At 45.5% G+C, this 20,763-nt stretch overlaps 1 protein-coding gene across 1 annotated transcript in view; it reads right to left on the minus strand.

Moving 5' to 3' along the window:
* tspan11 (tetraspanin 11) overlaps positions 1–18,880 on the minus strand; it is an 82,615-nt gene extending 63,735 nt beyond the window's left edge. The window contains exons 1-3 of the mRNA XM_059976615.1: positions 18,794–18,880; positions 13,457–13,648; positions 2,181–2,255 (exon numbers count right to left, since the gene is read on the minus strand). Of these exons, the coding sequence (XP_059832598.1) occupies positions 2,181–2,255; positions 13,457–13,648; positions 18,794–18,880 (354 nt within the window). The remainder of the gene's footprint in view (positions 1–2,180; positions 2,256–13,456; positions 13,649–18,793) is intronic.
* Between the last annotated feature and the right edge of the window lie 1,883 nt (positions 18,881–20,763).

The following is a 20,763-nucleotide window of genomic DNA, read 5'->3' on the forward strand; positions in this document are numbered from 1 at the left end:
GCCTGTGAGGAGGGGGGTGAGAGGAACCCCCTGTCGGAGGGAGGGGGAGGTGACCCTCGTGAGTGGAACGCCTGTCGAGGGAGGGGGAGGTGGGTGAGTGGAACGCCTGTCGAGGGAGGAGGAGGTGGGTGAGAGGAACACCCTGTCGGGGGAGGGGGAGCTGGGTGAGTGGAACACCCTGTCGGGGGAGGGGGAGGTGGGTGAGTGGAACACCTCTGCAGGGGGAGGAGGAGGTGGGTGAGTGGAACACCCTGTCAAGGGAGGAGGAGGTGGGTGAGTGGAACTCCTAGGTCAGAAAGGGAGGAGGAGGTGGGTGAGTGAACACTCTGCAGGGGAGGAGGAGGTGGGTGAGTGGAACACCCTGGCGAGGGAGGAGGAGGTGGGTGAGTGGAACTCCCTGTCGAGGGAGGAGGAGGTGGGTGAGTGGAACGCCCTGTCGGGGGAGGGGGAGCGTGGGTGGAGTGGAACGCCCTGTCGAGGGAGGAGGAGGTGGGTGAGAGGAACACCCTGTCGGGGGAGGGGAGGTGTGTGAGTGGAACGCCCTGTCGAGGGAGGGGGAGGTGGGTGAGTGGAACGCCCTGTCGAGGGAGGAGGAGGTGGGTGAGAGGAACACCCTGTCGGGGGAGGGGAGGTGTGTGAGTGGAACACCCTGTCGGGGGAGGAGGAGGTGTGTGAGTGGAACACCCTGTCGAGGGAGGAGGAGGTGGGTGAGTGGAACACCCTGTCGAGGGAGAGAGGTGGGTGAGTGGAACGCCTGTCGAGGGAGGAGGAGGTGGGTGAGAGGAACACCCTGTCGGGGAGGGGGAGGTGTGTGAGTGGAACGCCCTGTCGAGGGAGGGGGAGGTGGGTGAGTGGAACGCCCTGTCGAGGGAGGAGGAGGTGGGTGAGGAACACCCTGTCGGGGGAGGGGGAGGTGTGTGAGTGGAACACCCTGTCGAGGGAGGAGGAGGTGGGTGAGTGGAACACCCTGTCGGGGGAGGAGGAGGTGGGTGAGTGGAACACCCTGTCGGGGGAGGGGGAGGTGGGTGAGTGGAACACCCTGTCGAGGGAGGAGGAGGTGGTGAGTGGAACACCCTGTCGGGGGAGGAGGAGGTGGGTGAGTGGAACACCCTGTCGGGGGAGGGGGAGGTGGGTGAGTGGAACACCCTGTCGGGGGAGGGGGAGGTGGGTGAGTGGAACACCCTGTCGGGGGAGGGGGAGGTGGGTGAGTGGAACACCCTGTCGGAGGGGAGGGGGAGGTGGGTGAGTGGAACACCCTGTCGGGGGAGGGGGAGGTGGGTGAGTGGAACGCCTTGCTTGGGTAGTGGTGTGTGTGGAATGTGCTGCAGGGATGGTGGTGGAAGGAGATACAACAAGGCCATTTAAGTGATATTTAGACTGGCAACGATTTGAGAGAAATGGAGCACGTGTAGTTGGACAGGATTAGTTATAATAGTATTGTGGTTAGTGCAGACATGATGGCTGATGAGCCTGTTCCTGTGCTGTACTGTTCTGTGTTTGATGTTCAAGATGGACAGATGGTCACAGAAATGAGAGATATGGCCACATGACAGGCACTTGATTGAAGGGCCTGTTTTTGTGCTGAGAGACTCCACATCTCAACTTCCTTGTCATTTGTCTAATGGGGGCAATAACTGATTACTCACTCACTCTGCAAACACAATATTGGGGAAATCTCTCTTTCAACCTGACCGGGACAAATGACTAGTTAAAATGAAATTGGCCGAACTCACCACATTCCACTGACTGCATCCAGTGGGCACAGGCTGGGTATAGATGGTGGGCACAATGCCCCCTGTCTGAATGGGTGACGTGGCAGTAGCATATCACCTGTCCTTGACAGGTAGAATCTGTCATCCCATGAACTGTGTGATGGTTTTAGTCAGGTTACTAACGTTTTTCCCCAGGTCAGACCTTGGTGTTTTGTGCCCAGCCTGGGTCTCCCTCTCCCATTTCTACTGATTCTGTATTCCCAGCCTGAGATTTGGAGGGAGGATAGATAGGGAGGGGGTGAAGTAGAAAGACAAGCTTTCTAGACTTCAGCTCTGCCACATCAATTTAAAAGAACAACAAGCAGCCTGGTGTGGGCAGATTGTCAGTTAGACTGGTATCTAAGGGTTCTATGGATACCCAGGTCCAGTATACCAGGTTCACTCTGTCCAAATCAGAGATAAACTCACCCTTTGATAATAAACACAAGCAAGGATGCCGGCTACCAGCTCGATCAGGAAGATTAACAAGAGTGAAGAAAAGTACTGAAAAAGAAAGGAAAGCATGATAAACACGAACCCAGTTACATTTCACTAAAGCAGTTCCATGCTGCTCATCACCCAACAGGCAGATTTTTACTGTAACACAGGAAATTTAACCCAGTAGGTCTTCTGGTAATACTCTAGATCGATGATTGCTTCTTATTCCTGCCCATTAGATTGTTCTCTCACCAGTCCCATAGTCCCCCTTAATTCACTGATGTTCTCTACATCTCCTGGCTAAGCAAGGATCTAGACCCCTGCAATTTGCCTTTCACCACAACAGGTCCACAGCAGCTGCAATCTCACTGTCTCTCCACTCGGCCTTGGATCACTTGGACAATAGCAATATCTACATCAGATCTGAAGAAGAGTCTTGGCCCAAAACATTGACTGTTTATTCATTCATAGATGCTGCCTGGTCTGCTGAGTTCCTCCAGCATTTTGAGTGTGTTGCTCTGGATTTCCAGCATCTGCAGATTTTCTATTGTTGATGATTACCTTCATCAGGCTGTTGTTTATTGATTGCAGCTCAGCATTCAACACAATCGTACTTAGAGTGCTAATAAACAAGCTCCAAAACCTGGGCCACTCTACATTCCTCCACATCTGGACCCTTTACTTTCTCATTGGGAGAGCACAGTCTGTCTGGATCGGAAATAACATCTCCACCTCACTGACTGGTGCACCTCAGGGAAGTGAGCTTAGCCCACTGCTCTACTCTGTCTATACCAATGACTGTGTGGCTAGGCACAGCTCAAGCACCACCTATAAATTTGCTAACAACACAACTATTGTTGGCAGAATTTCAGATGGTGACCAGAGGGTGTACAAGAGTGATATCTGGTTGGGAGGTATTGTAACAACAACCTTGCATTCAACATCATCAAGACCAAGAAACTGATTGTAGACTTCAGGAAGAGGAAGTCTAGGAAACAAACATCAGTCCTCATTGAGAGATCAGAAGTGGAAAGAGTGAGCAGTTTCAAGTTCCTGACACTCAACATCTTGGAAGATCTATCCTGGGCCCAACATATTGATACAATTACAAAGAAGGCACAACAGTGGCATTATTTTATTAGGAATTTCAGGAGACTTGGTATGTCACCAAAGACTCAAAAATTTCTACAGATGTACTGTGAGGAGCATTCTAACTGGCTGCATCACTGTCTGGTGTGGAGGGGCCAGTGTACATGATCAGAAAAAGCTGCAGAAAGTCGTCAACTCAACCAGCTCCGTCGTAGACACTAGCCTCCCCAGCATTGAGAACATCTTCAAAATGTGATGCCTCAAAAAGGCAGCATCATCATTAAGGATTCCATCACCCAGAAGATGCCCTCTTCTCATTGCTACCATCAGTAAGGAGGTACAGGAGCCTGAAGACACACACTTCACTCCACCATCAGATTTTCAAATGGACAATGAATCCATGAACACTACCTCACTATTTTCTCCCCTTTTACATTACTTATTTAATTCAATTATTTTTATATTAAGTATATATTTCTTATCGTAATTTATTTCTTTATTATGTAACACCCTGGGAAAGGTTTCACTGCTAACGTAATGGTCTCTCTGTAGAAGCAGTGTTTGGGTTATGGTTACAGATAACAAGTGCTTTGGAATGTGAGCCGTCCATTGAAGGGAGGGTGTTTTCATTTTGTGTGAGCTGGGTCTTTTGTTTGGCAGGAGATGAAGGGTGAAGACGCCAGAGAGAAGAGGTCTTAGGAATCGACCTGGAACTGATTCGATGAAGCCCGGGGGGGATTGAAGGAGGATCGGCGAAGGGGAAACTGTGAGCTCCAACTTGTGCACGTTAGACTGTTTCATCAAAATGGGTCCTTTTTTTTGCTTTTTATTTACTTACCCTTTAGTCAAATTGAGAATTATAAAGCTAGGTCTTTTAACTGTATGTGGTGTACTGTCTGTTTTTTCGTGGTACTTACTTGCACATTGGTAAGTCGTATCTGGAATTTTCAGTTGGTGGATGATTTCCCTCCATGCCGCTCTGACATATTGGGACATCATGTATGTGGCAAGTTACAGCAGTGGTTTGCCTTTGCCTTCTGCCAGGTGAGTTTTTTTTTTAAAGAGATCACCAGCTCTTAACCCAGCACGGATGGAGAGCGTGCAAAGGAGCCAGCTGGATTTGAACTCAGTACCTCTCGCCCTGAAGTCCAGCGCTGATGTCACTATGCCACCATGCCACCAGCCAGGCATCAGTGTTGGACTTTGGGGTGAGAGGTCATGAGTTCGAATCCAGCCAAATCCGGTTACTGATTTGTAACAGGGTAACAAATCACTCAGAATCCACGCAAACAAGGGGATTTGGGGGGGGGGGGCTTGCACTTCAATCCCCCACATTTGGTGGGGTTGGTGGGTGTCTTCCCTAGACTTCTGCAAACCACAGAACTAGAGTGTTTCAACTGTGGGGCATCATCCAGGATTGATTCATTGGATGCTGTGTGATTGTCCTGAGCATTGATCCAGTGGGTTGTGTGTTTAAGTCTGTGCTAAAATATTGCCCGGTAAAGTGATACATGGTTATGGATGACGCTGGGGCTGAGTGCTGGTGCGAATCCACGGGGTTACTGCTGATGAATGCTTGCATGTTGAGTGGGGTAGACATTCATATCCCTGATGAACTGTTAATTTGAATTTTAAGTACTGTTAAAAAGCTGTATGAAAAGTTACATTTGTGGGGTGGATATTTGATAAAATGGCGGCACATTTTGTCTCAGTTCACACTGGTGCTGCCTGGTACTATTGGGGCTCTGGGAGAAGGAGGGCCGTGTACTCCCTATACTTTCCAGGAGGAGGAGAGTGCAGGGGAGCAGGCCGAATCGCAAGCCAAGTCTCCTGTAGCTGGGGGCAGAGACTCTAAAGATAGGATACTCTAAAGAGCAAGGGGAAGGAGTGCTCTGATTTGGAATGTCTAATGAGTCCCCCAGCAAGGAGTGAGAATTCGGAGTTGGTAGCAGCCCTTGCTTCCCTGTTGAATAAATGGAAAAATGCCCAGGTTCAAATTCCCAGCTATCATACGCTCAGCCTGTTCTCAGAAACGAAGCCCACCCCTAAAGGGGAACAGAGTATGAGATTTGGGCAGTTACTCTCAGTTACTAGATGAGTGGCAGTGCTCTGATGATGTAAAACAACAGTGATTGGTTGAAAGTTTGAGAGGGCGGGCTGCTGACTTAGTGAGAGCTGTAAAGGCACAGAATCCCCTTGCCACTTCTGCAGCCTACATGCAAGCACTAAAGAAGGTGTTTGGTACGACAGGAAGCCCAATGGAGCTCATGAATGGGTTTCAGAACGTGTGTCAGGAGGAGGGTAGCAGCTTTCTGCCTACATTTTTCGGCTAGAGAGGCAGCTAAATTGCTGTGGCATAGAGGAGCCATTCGGAGGGCTGAGGTGGATCAGTGAAGACTGGACCGAACAGCGAAAGGCACCCAGTCCCAGAACCTGATCGCTTGGGGTCTCCGACTGTCTTGTAAGATGTGTTCCCCCCCCCCCCCCCCCATTTGCTGAGCTGATCAGAGAACTACAAGAGGAGGAGAATGCATCAGAGGTGCGGGTGGCCTCCGTCAGCAGGGTACAGTCCTCAGTAGTGGTCCCCTGTGGTGAAGTACCACAGATAGCCCACCCTGGGGAGTGGTAGAGGAGATTGTGGCAGAGCTGAGATGTCCCGGTTGTTATTAGCGGGTGTGACCCACCCCCCCCCCGCATGATGAAGCTGATAGAGAGGTGGACTCTCTAAGGGACGGACTATGCAGAGGACTGCCAGCAGTCGGGGTCCTGCCAGAAGAGAAGTTGCTGATATTGTCTGTTATAACTGTGGTGAAGAGGCACACTTCAGGCAGGAGTGTGAACGACGGGAAACCCCTTGGAGAGTGAGCCCCCGGGTACCTAAGCAGAGAGCGTCGTGGGAAAACTCAAAAGAGACCAATGAGGGTACAGCCTGGTGTTTCAGGGGAACACATTCCCAGCAATATATCAAAGAACATCCTAAAGCAAAAAAACCCTATTCCTGAAGGCTTAGTGGGGCCAAGCTCCAGTTTATCACTAGGGATAGAGGGAATTTATGCTAGAGCCATACTTGACAGAGGATTGCAGGTCACTTTGCTGTAACGTTCATTTTACAACAAGTATTTGAAGCATTTATCATTGACGCCACTCAGTGCACTTGAAATCTGGGGTCTTAGTGTGGGTGATTATCCATATGATGGTTACTTGTCAGTGTAGCCAGAGTTTTCGAAGGCCAATGTGGGAGTGGCTGAGGTCCTTGATACATTAGCGCTGGTTTGTCCGGACCCCATTGAGAGGGGCAGAGTTTCAATTCTGGTGGGGACAAATACTCCTATTGTGAGGAAGCTAATGGGAGCCTACAAGGAGCGAGCTGGAGAGAGCATTCTGAAAACATTGTCCATTCACCCAGTGTTTCAAGCTGCTTTCGAGGAAGTACATGGTTGCACTGAGCTAGATGATGAGCATAAACAAGTGGCTGTGTGGTTCACCAGGTCAAAGCCAATAGTGTTACAGCCTGGGGAAGTAGCGAGAGTGATAGGAAACCCCAAATTTCCCAAAATGCCTGAGGCTGAGGCCCTATTGGTGGATGTTCCGGAAGACCACGAAGAGGAGTCGGACATACCTGATGGGGTACTGGTGAGGCCTGAACTACAGAAGCCCTCAGTTGTACAGGTGAACAGGATGGCAGTGATTGTCAGGAACACTATAAAGAGGGAGGTCACCTTCAAGTGGGGAATGCCTAGTGTCCCTGTGAGATAAGCCAGAGAGAAACTATCCATGAAAGGGGGAAAGTTGACTGCTGACTCATTCATCTTTGGGGACTCCCTGGTTACCTGTGGGTTGGAAGAGGAGGTTGATAGAGAAGATGTTGAAGCTGGAAGATGTCTTTTCTACTGCAGAGTTTGATGTTGGTTGTTCCAAGAGCACTTGCTAACTATCTGGGTGACTGAGGACACCCTGTTTAACAAGCGGTCACAGCGACTGGCCCCTGCAGAGGTAAAAGACATTCGGCAGCATTTGTGTAAGTTGAAGGAAGCTGGGATCATCACTGAATCCTTAAGCCCCTATGTGTTCCCAATAGTCGAGGACAAGAAGAAGAATGGGGAAGTATGGATGTGTGTGGACTATAGGACTCTGAACAGGCGCACCGTCCCCAACCAGTATACAATCCTGAGGACTGAAAAAGCAATGGTCTGCCTGAGTGGTGTGAAGTGGTTCAGTGTGCTGGACTTGAGGAGTGGATATTACCAGATCCCCATGAGTGAGGCCAACAAAGAGAAAACGGCATTTATATGTCCCCTGGGATTTTTCCAGTTCGGAAGTACACCCCAGGGCATATCGGGAGCCTCTGCGAACTTCCAGTATGTCATAGAGAAAACCGTGGGGGATATGAACTTTCTTGAGGTATCTGTGTATCTGGATGACCTCATAGTGTTTGGGTCCACTTTGGAGAACATAAAGTCCTCATTTTATGCTACTGAAGGTGCTGGGCCACCTGAAAGCTGAAGAGTTAAAACTTTCCCCGGACGAGTGGCTAGACAAGACATCTGTCAGCGATGTTGGGCACACAGTCTCACGGGATGGAGCATCTAAGGATCCGGCTAAGATAGTGGCCGTGACCACATGGCTTTAGCCCCAGACTGTGCGTGCTTTGTGTTCGTTCCTTCAGTTCTGTGGTTACTATCGGAGGTTTGTGAAGGGCTATGCAAAAGTGAGTCACTCTTTAAATCAGCTTCTGTGTGATTACCCTCCCTTGGGGAAGAAAAGGAGGAGGACAAAAGGAGAGGAGGGTAGAGTATCTTAGCCCTTCAGAGCCTTTTGGAGTGAGATGGGATGTGAAATGCGAAGAGGCCTTTGAATTGCTGAAGGAGCCGCAGAGAGGGCTTAGGGGTGTTCTGTATCAGGATCAGGGCACTGGGTTGAGACCTGTCAGCTGGAGTCTGTCACCTTCAGAAAAACTATCTCACGCATAAGTTGGAGTTCCTGGTACTGAAAAAGGCTGTTGTGAATAAGTTTGGTGCCAAATTTGAGATGAGGACAGACAACAATCCCCTAACTTATATCCTGTCCCTGGTGAAATTGGAAGCCATAGGCCATTGGTGGCTAGTAACATTGTCTGCCCATGATTTCAGCTTAAAGTACAGGCTGGGAAGTAGGAACTGATGCTGATGCTTTGTCCTAACATGCGCATGAAGGGCTGGACAGGGATGAAGAGTGGGAGAGCGTTCCTGCTCCAGGTGCGAAACCCATGTGCCAGTTTTCTACCACGGTGAAGGCAGAGGGAAAGCAAAGGCAGGATCGAGTGGTAGATCAATTGGGAGCTTCTGATGATGCCATTTCACAAGCCTACTGTAACCTGACTGCTTAGCGAGATGACCCGGGCATTGGTACCATTTCATCAGCAGTAGAAAAGGGAGACATTGTCAAGGCAGAGAGCATGAAACACACTGACGAGCCTCCATTACTGAGAGAATGGCCCAGATTGGAGTTGAGGAACCTGATCCTATACCAGGTCACATCGTCTCTGGATGGCCTCGGTGTTCCTAGCTGGTTCTGCCTGAGAGGTATTGGAGGACTGTGCTGAAGTCACTTCATGATGATTCTGGATATTCGGGGTTGAAAAGACCTATGGATTACTCAGAGATTGGTTTTACTGGCCCTGAATGAAGCCAGAGGTTGAAGAATACTGCAAGTTGTGCATTTGATGCATACAGAGGAAGACGCTGCCTACAAGGGCAGCTCCCTTGTTCCATTTGCAGAGTGCGGGGCCCCTTGACCTGTTGTGTATGGATTTCCTGTCAATAGAACCCGATGCCAGCAACATGGCGAATGTGTTAGTCATCATGGATCACTACACCAGATATGTGCCAGCTTTCCCTACCAAGGATCAGAGGGTGTCCGCGGTGGCCAAAGCATTATAGGAGAAGTATTTCATTTATTATGGCCTCCTCAGGGGGATACATACTGATCAGGGACGGGATTTCGACAGTAGGCTCATACATGAGTTACTGAGCATGCTTGGAGTCAAGCAGTTGAAGACAATGCCTCATCACCCACAGGATGATCCCCAGCCCAAGAGATTTAATCGGACCTTGCTACACATGCTTAGAACCTTGGAAATCAGCAAGAAGGACAAGTGGAATTGACATATTGGATATGTGGTCCACTGCTACAACTGTACACAAAACGAAGCTAACGGGTACTCGCCATATTACCTGACATTTGGGTGCGAGGCAAGGCTGCCCATTTTCCTTTGTCTTAGGACTGGTGAGGAGGACCTACCACTGAAGACTTATTGGAAGTATGCGTCTGATATAAGAAGGGAGCTGAAAAGGGCTTATAAGTTAGCTGAGGTCATGGCTGCCAAGCAGAATCAAGAAAATAAGAGGAGGTATGATCAAAAGGTAAGTTTCTCCCAACTCACGCCAGGAGTCCTCATAAGGAATTTGGGGCTACCTGGGAAGCATAAGTTGGCTGACCACTGGGCAGCTATGCCCTATGTAGTGGAGAGACAAGATGCCAAACATACCAGTCTTCTGTTAAACCAGAGAATTGGAATTTGCCTGTCAAGATTCTCATCAGAATCACCTTCTACCTCTTGGACAAGAGGTGCGGGTTGATCCAGAGCCTGACCTGGAGCCTACAGCTAGTAAGAGGACTCTGTGGTGACGCAGAGCGACTGAAGATCCAACAGCAGGAGAGATTAGAGCAGACCCCACCCCGGAATGGGATACAGACTTGGAGGATGAGGAAATGGGAGTGTGTATATGCTGCCTTTTGCTAACTCCCCACTGACTGAGGAAGAATTTCCCAACCCTTCTCATGTTGAGTCAGGTGAAATTGGGAGGTCTATCTGTGGACAGACTGGGTTTCAGCAGGATCATGAAAGGGATGAAGCGGGGCCTAGCCAAGTGGCAGAGAGGTCCAAGTTGCAGGAGGGCATGAGTGATAGACTGGGGGTGGCCTTATCATGTAGACCATAAGTATCCCAAAGAGTGTCTGAACCTGAACAAGTAGATGATGGGGTGAGGAGGTCTCAAAGAATCAAGAGACCACCAGATAGGCTGGCCTATGTAGCACTGGGGGAATAGAGTGTAGCACCTATTGCCTTGGTAAGCTACATCACTGGCATTTACACCTGGGTTGGACTTTGTGCTTTGTTGGCAAATTTTCGCAATGTCATGAGGACATGACTAATTTTGGAGAGGGGAGACTGTAACACCCTGGGAAAGGTTTCACTGCTAACGTAATGGCCATTCAGTGTTTGGGTTATGGTTAGAGATAACAGGTGCTTTGGAATGTGAGCCATCCATCGAAGGGAGTGTGTTTTCGTGTTGTGTGCCTGACACTGGTGTGAGCTGGGTCTTTTGTTTGGCAGAAGATGCCAGAGAGAAGAGGTCGTAGGACTCGACCTGGAGCGGGGCCATGATTTAATGAAGCCCGGGGAGATCGATTGAGGATCGGTGAAGGAGAAACCATGAGCTCCAACTTGTGCACATTAGACTGTTTCATTAAAATGGGCCCTTTTCTTTTTTTGCTTTTTCTTTACTAACCCTTTAATCAAATTGAGAATTATAAAGTTAAATAATTTAATTGTCTGTTATTCTGTGGTACTGATTTGTAACAGGGTAACAAATCACGCAGCATCCACACAGACAGGGGGATTGGGGGGCTTGCATTTCATATCTGGCGGGGCTGGAGGGTGTTTATGCAACCAATGGAACCAGTGTGTTCCAATTATTATATATTGCAATGTACTACTGCTCTAAAACAACAAAGTTCACAACATATGCCAGTGATAGTAAACCTAATTCTGATTATAATCACTTCACACAGCACCAAGTTCCACATTCTTATTACTCCATGGAAATAAGTCACTCCAAATAACTTTTTGTTTGCATTCATCTTTTCATTTGCTTTAACAGTTCATGCTGAATTTTCCTGGTTATCATTTTGGCTCAGGTTTAGTTACTGACCATTTCCAGCACCTTCCCCAGAATCAGGCTAGAGAGGTTGATGTACTTTCTCTGTCCTCCCTTTCTGGACAGGGTGTTAACACGTGTATCCAAAAATGATTGGAAGATTACAACCAGCACCTCCACAATCCAATGAGCTTTCTGCAGGATTGGAACTAATCTATAAATTGTTCACACTTTGTGGCATTTCATCCAGTATCACTATCACCCAGTGTTAAGAGACAAGGTGCAGTAAATTGATGACACTTGCATCTATGTATGCCCTGAGGGAGAACTCACTGAGGTGCACAACTGCAACAACAAAAGTCTTCTACCAACCTGCACCCATGTACAACATCAGCTTCTAACCAGAAGGGTTCACGGTGAGGTGATACACAATGCGTCCACTCCCCACATGATTCGATCTATCCCCTAGGCACAGGCAGGTGTCAGTGATGAAATTCACTGCTTCCTTCCAAATCTGTGTCTTCAATCAATGGAAAGGTTGAAAGATGCAGTCACAGGGACATTCCCTCCTTATCACTGGGTCAAAAACTGAGAACCTGATCTATGTGCGCAGTGCAATACAACAATACCGAAAGCTAACTCACCACTTCCTTCTCAAGGACAGATTAGTTAGACTTTTCATTGTTTTCTATTTTAGGATCTTCACTTCCTTTTGCTTTATCTAAATTGAATAAACAAATAACTAATCCTATAGTTAAACATACATTACGAATATGGTTTCAATTTCATAAATTCTTCGGCTTGAATAAGTTATCTTATCAAGCACTATTATATCTAACTTTTTTTTTGGCCCTCTTTTATGGATCAAGCCTTTGCGTTATGGAAAACAAAAGGTATAACATGTTTTCGTGATCTATTTTTAGAAAATAGTTTTATGTCTTTTGAACAGCTGTCCAATAAATATAATTTGCATAAAACTCATTTTTTTTAGATACTTGCAAGTTAGAAACTTCTTGAATAATATGTTACAGTCTTTTCCGAAATTATGTCCAATGGACATGACGGAAAATTTTTTAGCTCTGAATCCTTGCCAGAAGGGTTTAGTAGCCATCATTTATAATATGATCATGAAAATACAGCCAGGAGTATCAGAACAAATTAAGAAGGAATGGGAAAAAGAACTTCACTGTCTTATACCCACAGAGCAGTGGGAGAAAATTTTACAATTAGTCAATTCTTCTTCTATTTGTGCTAAACATGCCCTAATACAATTTAAGGCTGTACATAGGGCTCGTATGTCCAAGGACAAACTCGCTCGATTTTATTCTTATGTTAATCCAACCTGTGACAGATGTCATTCTCAAGTCGCTTCATTGACCCACATGTTTTGGTCTTGCCCCTGTTTGCAAAATTATTGGAAAGATATTTTTGGTATTATTTCAACAGTTCTGAATATCAAATTGCAACCATATCCTATTACTGCAATTTTCAGTTTACCAATGGTGGACATTAGTCGTTTATCCCCCTCAGCCCTGCGGATGATTGCATTTGTTACATTAATGGCTAGAAGATCTGTCCTATTGAACTGGAAAGAAATTAATCCTCCAACTATATTTCAGTGGTTTTCTCAAACTATCTCTTGTTTGAGTTTAGAAAAAATTAGAAGTGTTGTCTTTGACTCTTCAGTTAAATTTGAAGAAACTTGGAGACCATTTATTCAACATTTTCATATGAGCTAAACTGACTTTTCCTAAACCTTATGCTTATCGCCTTTAATTATTTGGATGGAGGTACGGAGTTATTGACGCTACTGTGTATATTTGACATTATGCAATGCCCATGTTGGTTAGGTTTTTTTTTGGGTTTTTTTTACTTTCTCTATTTTTTTGTAACCACTATGAGTTTGGGAGGTTATTATATATGGATTATTATCTGTTTGTATTTATACCTTAACCTATTAATTATGTACTCTCAAGCTCTTTTTACTCAATGTTTCATTTATGGTTTTTAAGATTTTAAGATTTTTAAAAAAAGGTTAGTCATGCAACAAGTGTTGGTCCTTGACTAACAATATGTGTGACAATAATAAACCAATTTAATTTATATTAATTACTGATTGAATTTATCGGTACATTTAATTTAATATACCGATAAAAGTAACAAGCTCCAACCTCGATAAAATGTTTTACGTAATTCCACTGCTGGTTTAATGTCACTGATCCTTGGTCAGTGAGAGCTATTCTCAGGTCAAATACTTACTGCTACAAGGGCAGACTTCTGCTCTCGAATAACAGCACAGCACCCAAGGAACCCAGTGATTGTCACAAGGCTTCCAGCGAAGATAAGGATACTGGCAGAGACAGCAAAGGTGCTAGATGGCAGAAGGTTCAGGTAGTCTCTCTTTTCATTCAGTGTCCAAGCTCCAGTGAGAAGCACACCAACACCAGCCACCTTCAGAGGAAAACAACATCACACAGGGTGATACCATCACGGACATTATGTGGCAACTTTGACTGGCGTAATCTCAAACAATACCAACGTGGCTTACAGAGAAGAAGTCATCTCTCTGAATTTTTACAAATCGGTGTCAAGAAAACAACCTCTCCCTCAGAGTGGCAAAAACAAAGGAGCTGGTTGTGGATTACAGGAGGAATGGAGACTGGCTAACCCCTACTGACATCAATGGATCTGGGGTTGAGAGGGTAAACAGCTTTAAGTTCCTTGGCATCCACATCACCTAGGACCTCATGTGGTCTGTACACACCAGCTGTGTGCTGAAAAAGGCACAACAGTGCCTTTCACCTCAGATAGTTGAGGAAGTTTGGTATGGGCCCGCAAATCCTAAGAACTTTCTACAGGGGCACAATTGAGAGCATCCTGACTGGCTGCATCACTGCCTGGTGAGGGAACTGTACCTCCCTTAATCTTAGCACTCTGCAGAGAGTGGTGCAGACAGTCCAGTGCATCTGTAGTTGTGAATTTCACATGACTCAGGACATTTACAAAGACGGGTGTGAAAAAAGGGCCTGAAGGATCATTGGGGACCCGAGTCACCCCAGCCACAATCTATTCCAGCTGCTACCATCTGGGAAATGGTACTGCAGCATTAAAGACAGGACCAACAGACTACGAGACAGCTTCTTCCACCAGGCCATCAGACTGATTAACTCACGCTGATTTCATTGTATTTCTGTATTACATTGACTGTTATATTTATTATAAGTTACTAGGATTCCACTTTGCACATTTAGATGGAGATGTAATGTAAAGATTTTTACTCCTCATGTATGTGAAGGATGTAAGAAATAAAGTTAATTCAATTAAACTTAAGAGTTTCATTCCATAACAGCGAGAACATGCCCAGTATGAAGATGAAAAGTATAGACTATCCCAGCACAGACATTGATCATGGGGCAGTGAAACTAATCATTCTTTGGGAGACATCAGCTGACCTTGATTTCCCAATCACTCCCCAAGCTCTTCTCTCCCAATTTCAGACACCTGCAAACTGCAGGTTCTGGCCAGCACTGACTGGGTGGTACAAAAGGTAAATTTCACTGGTGTAAGACTCAATGATACTTTCCTCCCTCAGTTAAAGATCCCATGCAATTTCCCTTATTCCAAAAATGCAAGTGCTTCACTCTTCTCCCAAGAATTGTGCCTGGAGGAACACTGGTTCCATAGCCTCGACTCCATTACGAGCTGAGGAGACTTGGTGTGTCACAAAGACTCTTGTAAATTTCTACAGGTGTATGGTGGAAGCCATTTCTTCTGGTTGCTTCACAGCCTGGTATGGTGGGTCCAATGCACAGGATCACAAGAGGTTATAGATGGTTGTACACCCTCCCCACTTATAGAGGACATCTTCAAGAAGTGAAGCCTCAAGAAGGTGGCATCCATTGTTAAAGACCCTCACTATCTGGGACACATCCCCATCATGTCAACTTCATGGTGGAGGTACAGGAGCCTGAATACCCATGTTCAAGGTTTAAATTAATATGGCAGGAGGATGGGAACCAGAATGAGAGAGCTGAGGATGAGCCAGCAGATTTACAGATAGATGGTTGGGTGTAACATGAATGTAAGGAAGGACAAGCCAATGATTGGGTACAAATGCAGACAGAGCAAAGGGTTAAATTGTACCACAGAGGCAAAATTCAAATGGGTGAGGAATGCAGGACTGAAGGTGCTGTATTTAAATATGCATAGCATTCCAAATGCAGAGATGGCAGAGGAACTGAATGTGTATTTTGCATCTCTCTTCACAGTGGAAAACATCTGCAGTATACCAGACATTTAAGAGTATCAGCGAAGTGAAGTTTCTGCAGTGAAAGTTACACCTGAGAAGGTGCTCAGGAAGCTTAATGGTCTGAGGCTGGATAAATCTCCTGGACCTGATGGAATACACCCTCGGGTTCTGAAGGAAGTAGCTGGAGAGATTGCAGAGGCGTTAACAATGATCTTTCAATAATTGATAAATTCTGGCATTATATCGGATGACTGGAAATTTGCAAATGTTACTCCAATATTTAAGAAGGGTGGGAGGCAGCAGAAAGGAAACTATAGACCTGTTAGCCTGACATCAGTGGTTGGAAAGTTGTTGGAATCAATTATTAGGGATGAGATTATGGAGTACCTGGAAGCACATGCCAAGATAGGCCAAAGCCAGCATGGTTTCCTGAAAGGAAGATCCTGCCTGACAAACCTGCTGCAATTCTTTGAGGAAATTACAAGCTGTGTAGACAAAGGAGATACAGTAGATGTGGTGTACTTGGATTTTCAGAAGACCTTTGACATGAGGCTGCTTAGCAAGATATGAACCCATGGAATTACAGGAGTGTTACTAGCATGGGTGGAGCATTGGCTGGTCAGCAGAAAACAGAGAGCGGGAATAAAGGGATCCTATTCTGGCTGGCTGCTGGTTCCACAGGGGTTGGTGTTGGGACCTTTGCTTTTTATGACATATGTTAATGATTTGGACTGCAATATTAATGGATTTCTGGCTAAATTTGCCGATGATACAAAGATAGGTGGAGGAGCGGGTAGTGCTGAGGAAACAAGAGCACCTGCAGAGAGACTTATAGTTTAGGGGAATGGACAAAGAAATGGCAAATGAAATACAATGTTGGAAAGTGTATGGTCATGCACTTTGGTGGAAGAAATAAACAGGCAGACTATTATTTAGATAGGGAGAGTATTCAAAATGCAGAGATGCAAAAGGACTTGGGAGCCCTTGTGCAAGATCCCTAATGGTTAACCTTCAGGTTGAGTCAGTTGTGAAAAAGGCAAATGCAATGTTGGCATTCATTTCTAGAGGTATAGATTATAAGAGCAGGGATGTGATGTTGTGGCTCTATAAGGCACTCATGAGACCACACTTGGAGTATTGTGCGCTGTTTTAGGTTCCTTATTTTAGAAAAGATATACTGACATTGGAAAGGGTTCAGAGAAGATTCATGAGAATGATTCCAGGAATGAAAGATTTACTGTATGAGGAACTTCTGGCAGCTCTTGGGTTGTATTCCCTGGAGTTCAGGAGAATGAGGGGGGATCTCATAGAAACATTCCAAATGTTAACCTGAACAAATTAGATATGGCAAAGTTATATATAATGACTTCAGGACTGAAGGACATCTATTTAGAACTGAGATGCGGAGAAATTACTTTAGTCAGGGAGGGTGGTGAATCTGTGGAATTTGTTGCCACAAGGGGCTGTGAAGACCAAGTCATTGGGTGTATTTAAGGCAGAGATTGATAGGTTCTTGATTAGCCGGGGCATCAAAGGGTATGGGGTGAAAGCAGGGGAGTGGGGATTACTGGAAGAATTGGATCAGCCCATGATTGAATGGCAGAGCAGACTCAATGGGCCAAATGGTCTACTTCAGCTCCTATATCTTATAGTCTTATGGAAATAAGTGGACAAATAAAACAGGAAATCAGAAGTTTTTTCAGTTATATAAATAATAAAAGGAAGGTGAGAGTTGATATTGGACCACTGGAAACTTATGCTGGTGAGGTAGTAATGGGGACAAAAGAAATGCAGATGAATTTATTGAGTATTTTCCATCAATCCTCACTGTGGAAGACAGTGGCAGTATGCTAGAAATTAGAGTGCTGAGGGCAGCAGTGGGTGTAGTTGCTGTTACTAAGGTGAAGGTGATCTTTCAAGGATCATTAAATTCTGAAATGGTTCTGGAGGAATGGAAAATTGCAAATGTCACTCTGCTTGCTGAGAAGAGAGAGAGGCAAAAGAGAGGAAATTATAGGCCAGTTAGTCTGACCAATGACTGGGAAGATGTTGGGAATCCATTATTAAGAATGAGATTTTGGGGTACTTGGAGGCACATGATAAAGTAGGCCAAAGTCAACATGGTTTCCCTAAGGGAAAACCTTGCCTAAGAAATCTGATGGAATTCTTTGAGGAAATAATAGGCAGGATAGACAAAGGAGAATCGGTGTATGTTCTGTACTTGCATTTTCAGAAGTCCTTTGACAAGGTGCTACACACGAGGCTGCTTAACAAGATGAGAGCCCATGAAATTACAGGAAATACTCTAGCATGGATAGAGCATTGGCTGATTGGCAGAAGGCAAAGAGCAGGAATAAAGGAAGCCTTTTCTGGTTGGCTGCCAATGACTAGTGGTGTTCCACAATGGTTAGTGTTGGGACTGCTTCTTTTCACGTCATTTATCAATGATTTAGATGATGGCATTGATGGCTTTGTGGTCAAGTTTGTGGATACTATGAAGTTAGGTGGTAGACCAGGTAGTTCTGTGGAAGCAGCAAAGCTGCAGAAGGACTTAGAGAGATTAGGAGAATGGGCAAGAAACTGGTAGATGGAATAAAGTGTCAGGAAGAGTATGCTCATACATTTTGGTAGAAAGAATAAAGGTGTAGACTATAACTTCCTGACTTTTGAACTCAATGCCTCGACTATTATAGGCAAGAATGCCATACACCTTCTTAACCACCCTATCAACTTGTGTAACTAATTTCATGGAGCTATGAACCTGGACCCCAAGATCCATCTGCTCTTCAACACTGTTACAGGTCTTGCCCTGAACAGCATACTGTCTCTTTGCATTTGACCTACCTAGGTGCAGCTCTTCACATTTGGCTGGGTAAAACTTCATCTGCCATTTCTCCACCCATATCTGTAACTGATCTACATCCTGCTATATTCTTTGCCAGTCTTCTATGCATTCCCAACACCACCAAGCTTCGTATCACCTGAATGCTTCCTACCCCATCCATGTACAGTGGAGCTTGCATGTTCTCCCAGTGACTATGTAGGTTTTCCCTTGGTGATTTGTGTTTCTCCTAGTTCACATAAGTGGGTTAGTCCATTTGTGACCATAAATTGCCATCATGGGTAGATACATGGTAGAATTTGTAGGAAGTATAATTGTAGAATAATATATGGCTTAGGGCTGGATTAGTATACAAAGTGGTTGCTGGTCAGTACAAACTCTGTGGGTCAAAGGACTATTTCCTTTGTCCTCTCAGGATCTAGTATATTTCAGTTTCAGTGGCCTTGATAAGAGCTTGAAGAACTTTCTGTGACTTACATCATTTTGGAAATGAGGCCACACTTACCCAGAAGATGATGTTAAAAACAAATAGTAGATACTTCAAGCAAATCGTCAGGTAGTCTTCTGAATCCTTTTTGTAATTTTTGGTCATTGTCAGTTACTGAAAAACATCCAAAAGACAAGAGAAACATACATTTTATTCAAACTGATAAGAAAGTGTGTCCACTTCAATAATCCTGCAGTTGTAGATAATAGTTGTTGCCTCCCTGGTTCCACATTTCAGGAGACTGGCTGCAGGTTACTCAGGAGTGGCAGGGCAGTATCAGCTGTTAGTTAAAAACACACTAAATGCTGGAGGAACTGAGCAGGTCAGACAGCATCTACGGAGGGGAACGAACAGTCGCTGCTTCAAGCTGAGATATTTCATCAGGACTGGAAAGGAAGGGTGAAGAGGCCAGAAGAAGAAAGTGGGAAGAGAGGATGGAGTACAACCTGGCAGGTGATCGGTGAGACCAAGTGAAGGGAAAGGCAGGTGTGTGGGGCAGGAATAATGAAGTGAAAAGCTGGGTGGTGACAGGTGTACGGGTAAAGGGCTGAAGAAGGAGGAATCTGATAGGAGAGGAGAGCACACCATGGAAGAAAGGGAAGGAGGAGGTGCAACAGAGGGAGGTAATGGGCAATTGAAGAGAAGTAGGGGTAAGAGGAGAGCCAGAATGGGGAATGGTAAAAGAAATATGGGGGAGGAGTAGAAATTACCAGAGAGATCGATGTTCATGCCATCAGGTTGGAGGCTTCCTAAACAGAATATGAAGTATTGCTTCTCTAACCTGAGAGTGTCCTCAATGTGGCAGTAGAAGAGGCCATGGAATGGGAATGGGGACTGAACAGCCACTGGGGCATTTGCCTGTTGCAGATACAGTGAAGGTACTCAACAAAGTGCTCTCCCAATCTATGTCAGGTGTGACCCATGAAGAGGAGGCCACATCATGAACACAAGACAACCCCAAAAGACTCAGATAAAGATGAAGTGTTGCCTCACCTGAAAGGATTTCTGACTGGAAGCGGGAAGCTGTCAGAAAATCATCCAGCACAGAAATGGGCCCTTTGGCCCAACTAGTCAACTCCTCCACAATGTGCTTCTACCACCTCCCCCAGTAGCATGATCCAATCATCTTGTATTGAAGGAGAAGCTGAAGATAATAAACAATAGTCTGACGTGGGTGTCTTTACAACAAAGGCCTGTGTAACATTTGCCTCTACAGTCTCTGCTTGATTACTTAACATTATCTGAACAGATGCCTCAATCCCTGACACTCACATTTAGTCAGTTCTGAACACTGGAGTATTATTTCTCTGTTCTTCCCACCATCGTCCTCCATCTGCCACAGTTGTGCCCACTTAATCACACTCTGCATCCTCCACACAGCGTGTTCTCTCTCCACCCACCTTTGTATCAGAAACAAACTTTGATGAAAGGACCAAGCCTTTTGATTCAAGTCACGAATATATACAGTGAATAGCTGAGACCCAAGTACAGATCCAATTAACAGGCTGCCGCCCTGACAAAGACCTGTTTACTCACCTTCTCTGCTTTCTGCCCATTAACCAATCCTCAACCCTTGCATCACTTCACAAAATGCATCAAGATACTCTGTGGCCATGGCTTCTGCTCCTCAACTATGGCCACCATTTTCTCAAACACAGTTTTGTTTTCATAAGCTAGGATAATTATTAAAATGTTATGAATTTTAAACACCATATTTACATATCCACATTCTTACTACTTGCTTGAAAAACAAATAAAAAAGAATATTACTTTATATCACAACACCATCAGACACAGGAGCAGAATTAGGCCATTCAGCTCATTGAATCTGTTCTGTCATTCCATCAAGGCTGATTTTTTTTCTCAATCTCATTATTCTGCCTTCTCTTCATAAGCTTGAACACTTTTACTAATCAAGAATCTATCAACCTCTGCTTTAAATATTCCCAATGATTTGGCCTCCACAGCCGTCTGCAGCAATGAACTCC

Source organism: Hypanus sabinus, chromosome 8, assembly GCF_030144855.1.
Source record: "Hypanus sabinus isolate sHypSab1 chromosome 8, sHypSab1.hap1, whole genome shotgun sequence".
NCBI lineage: Eukaryota > Metazoa > Chordata > Chondrichthyes > Myliobatiformes > Dasyatidae > Hypanus > Hypanus sabinus.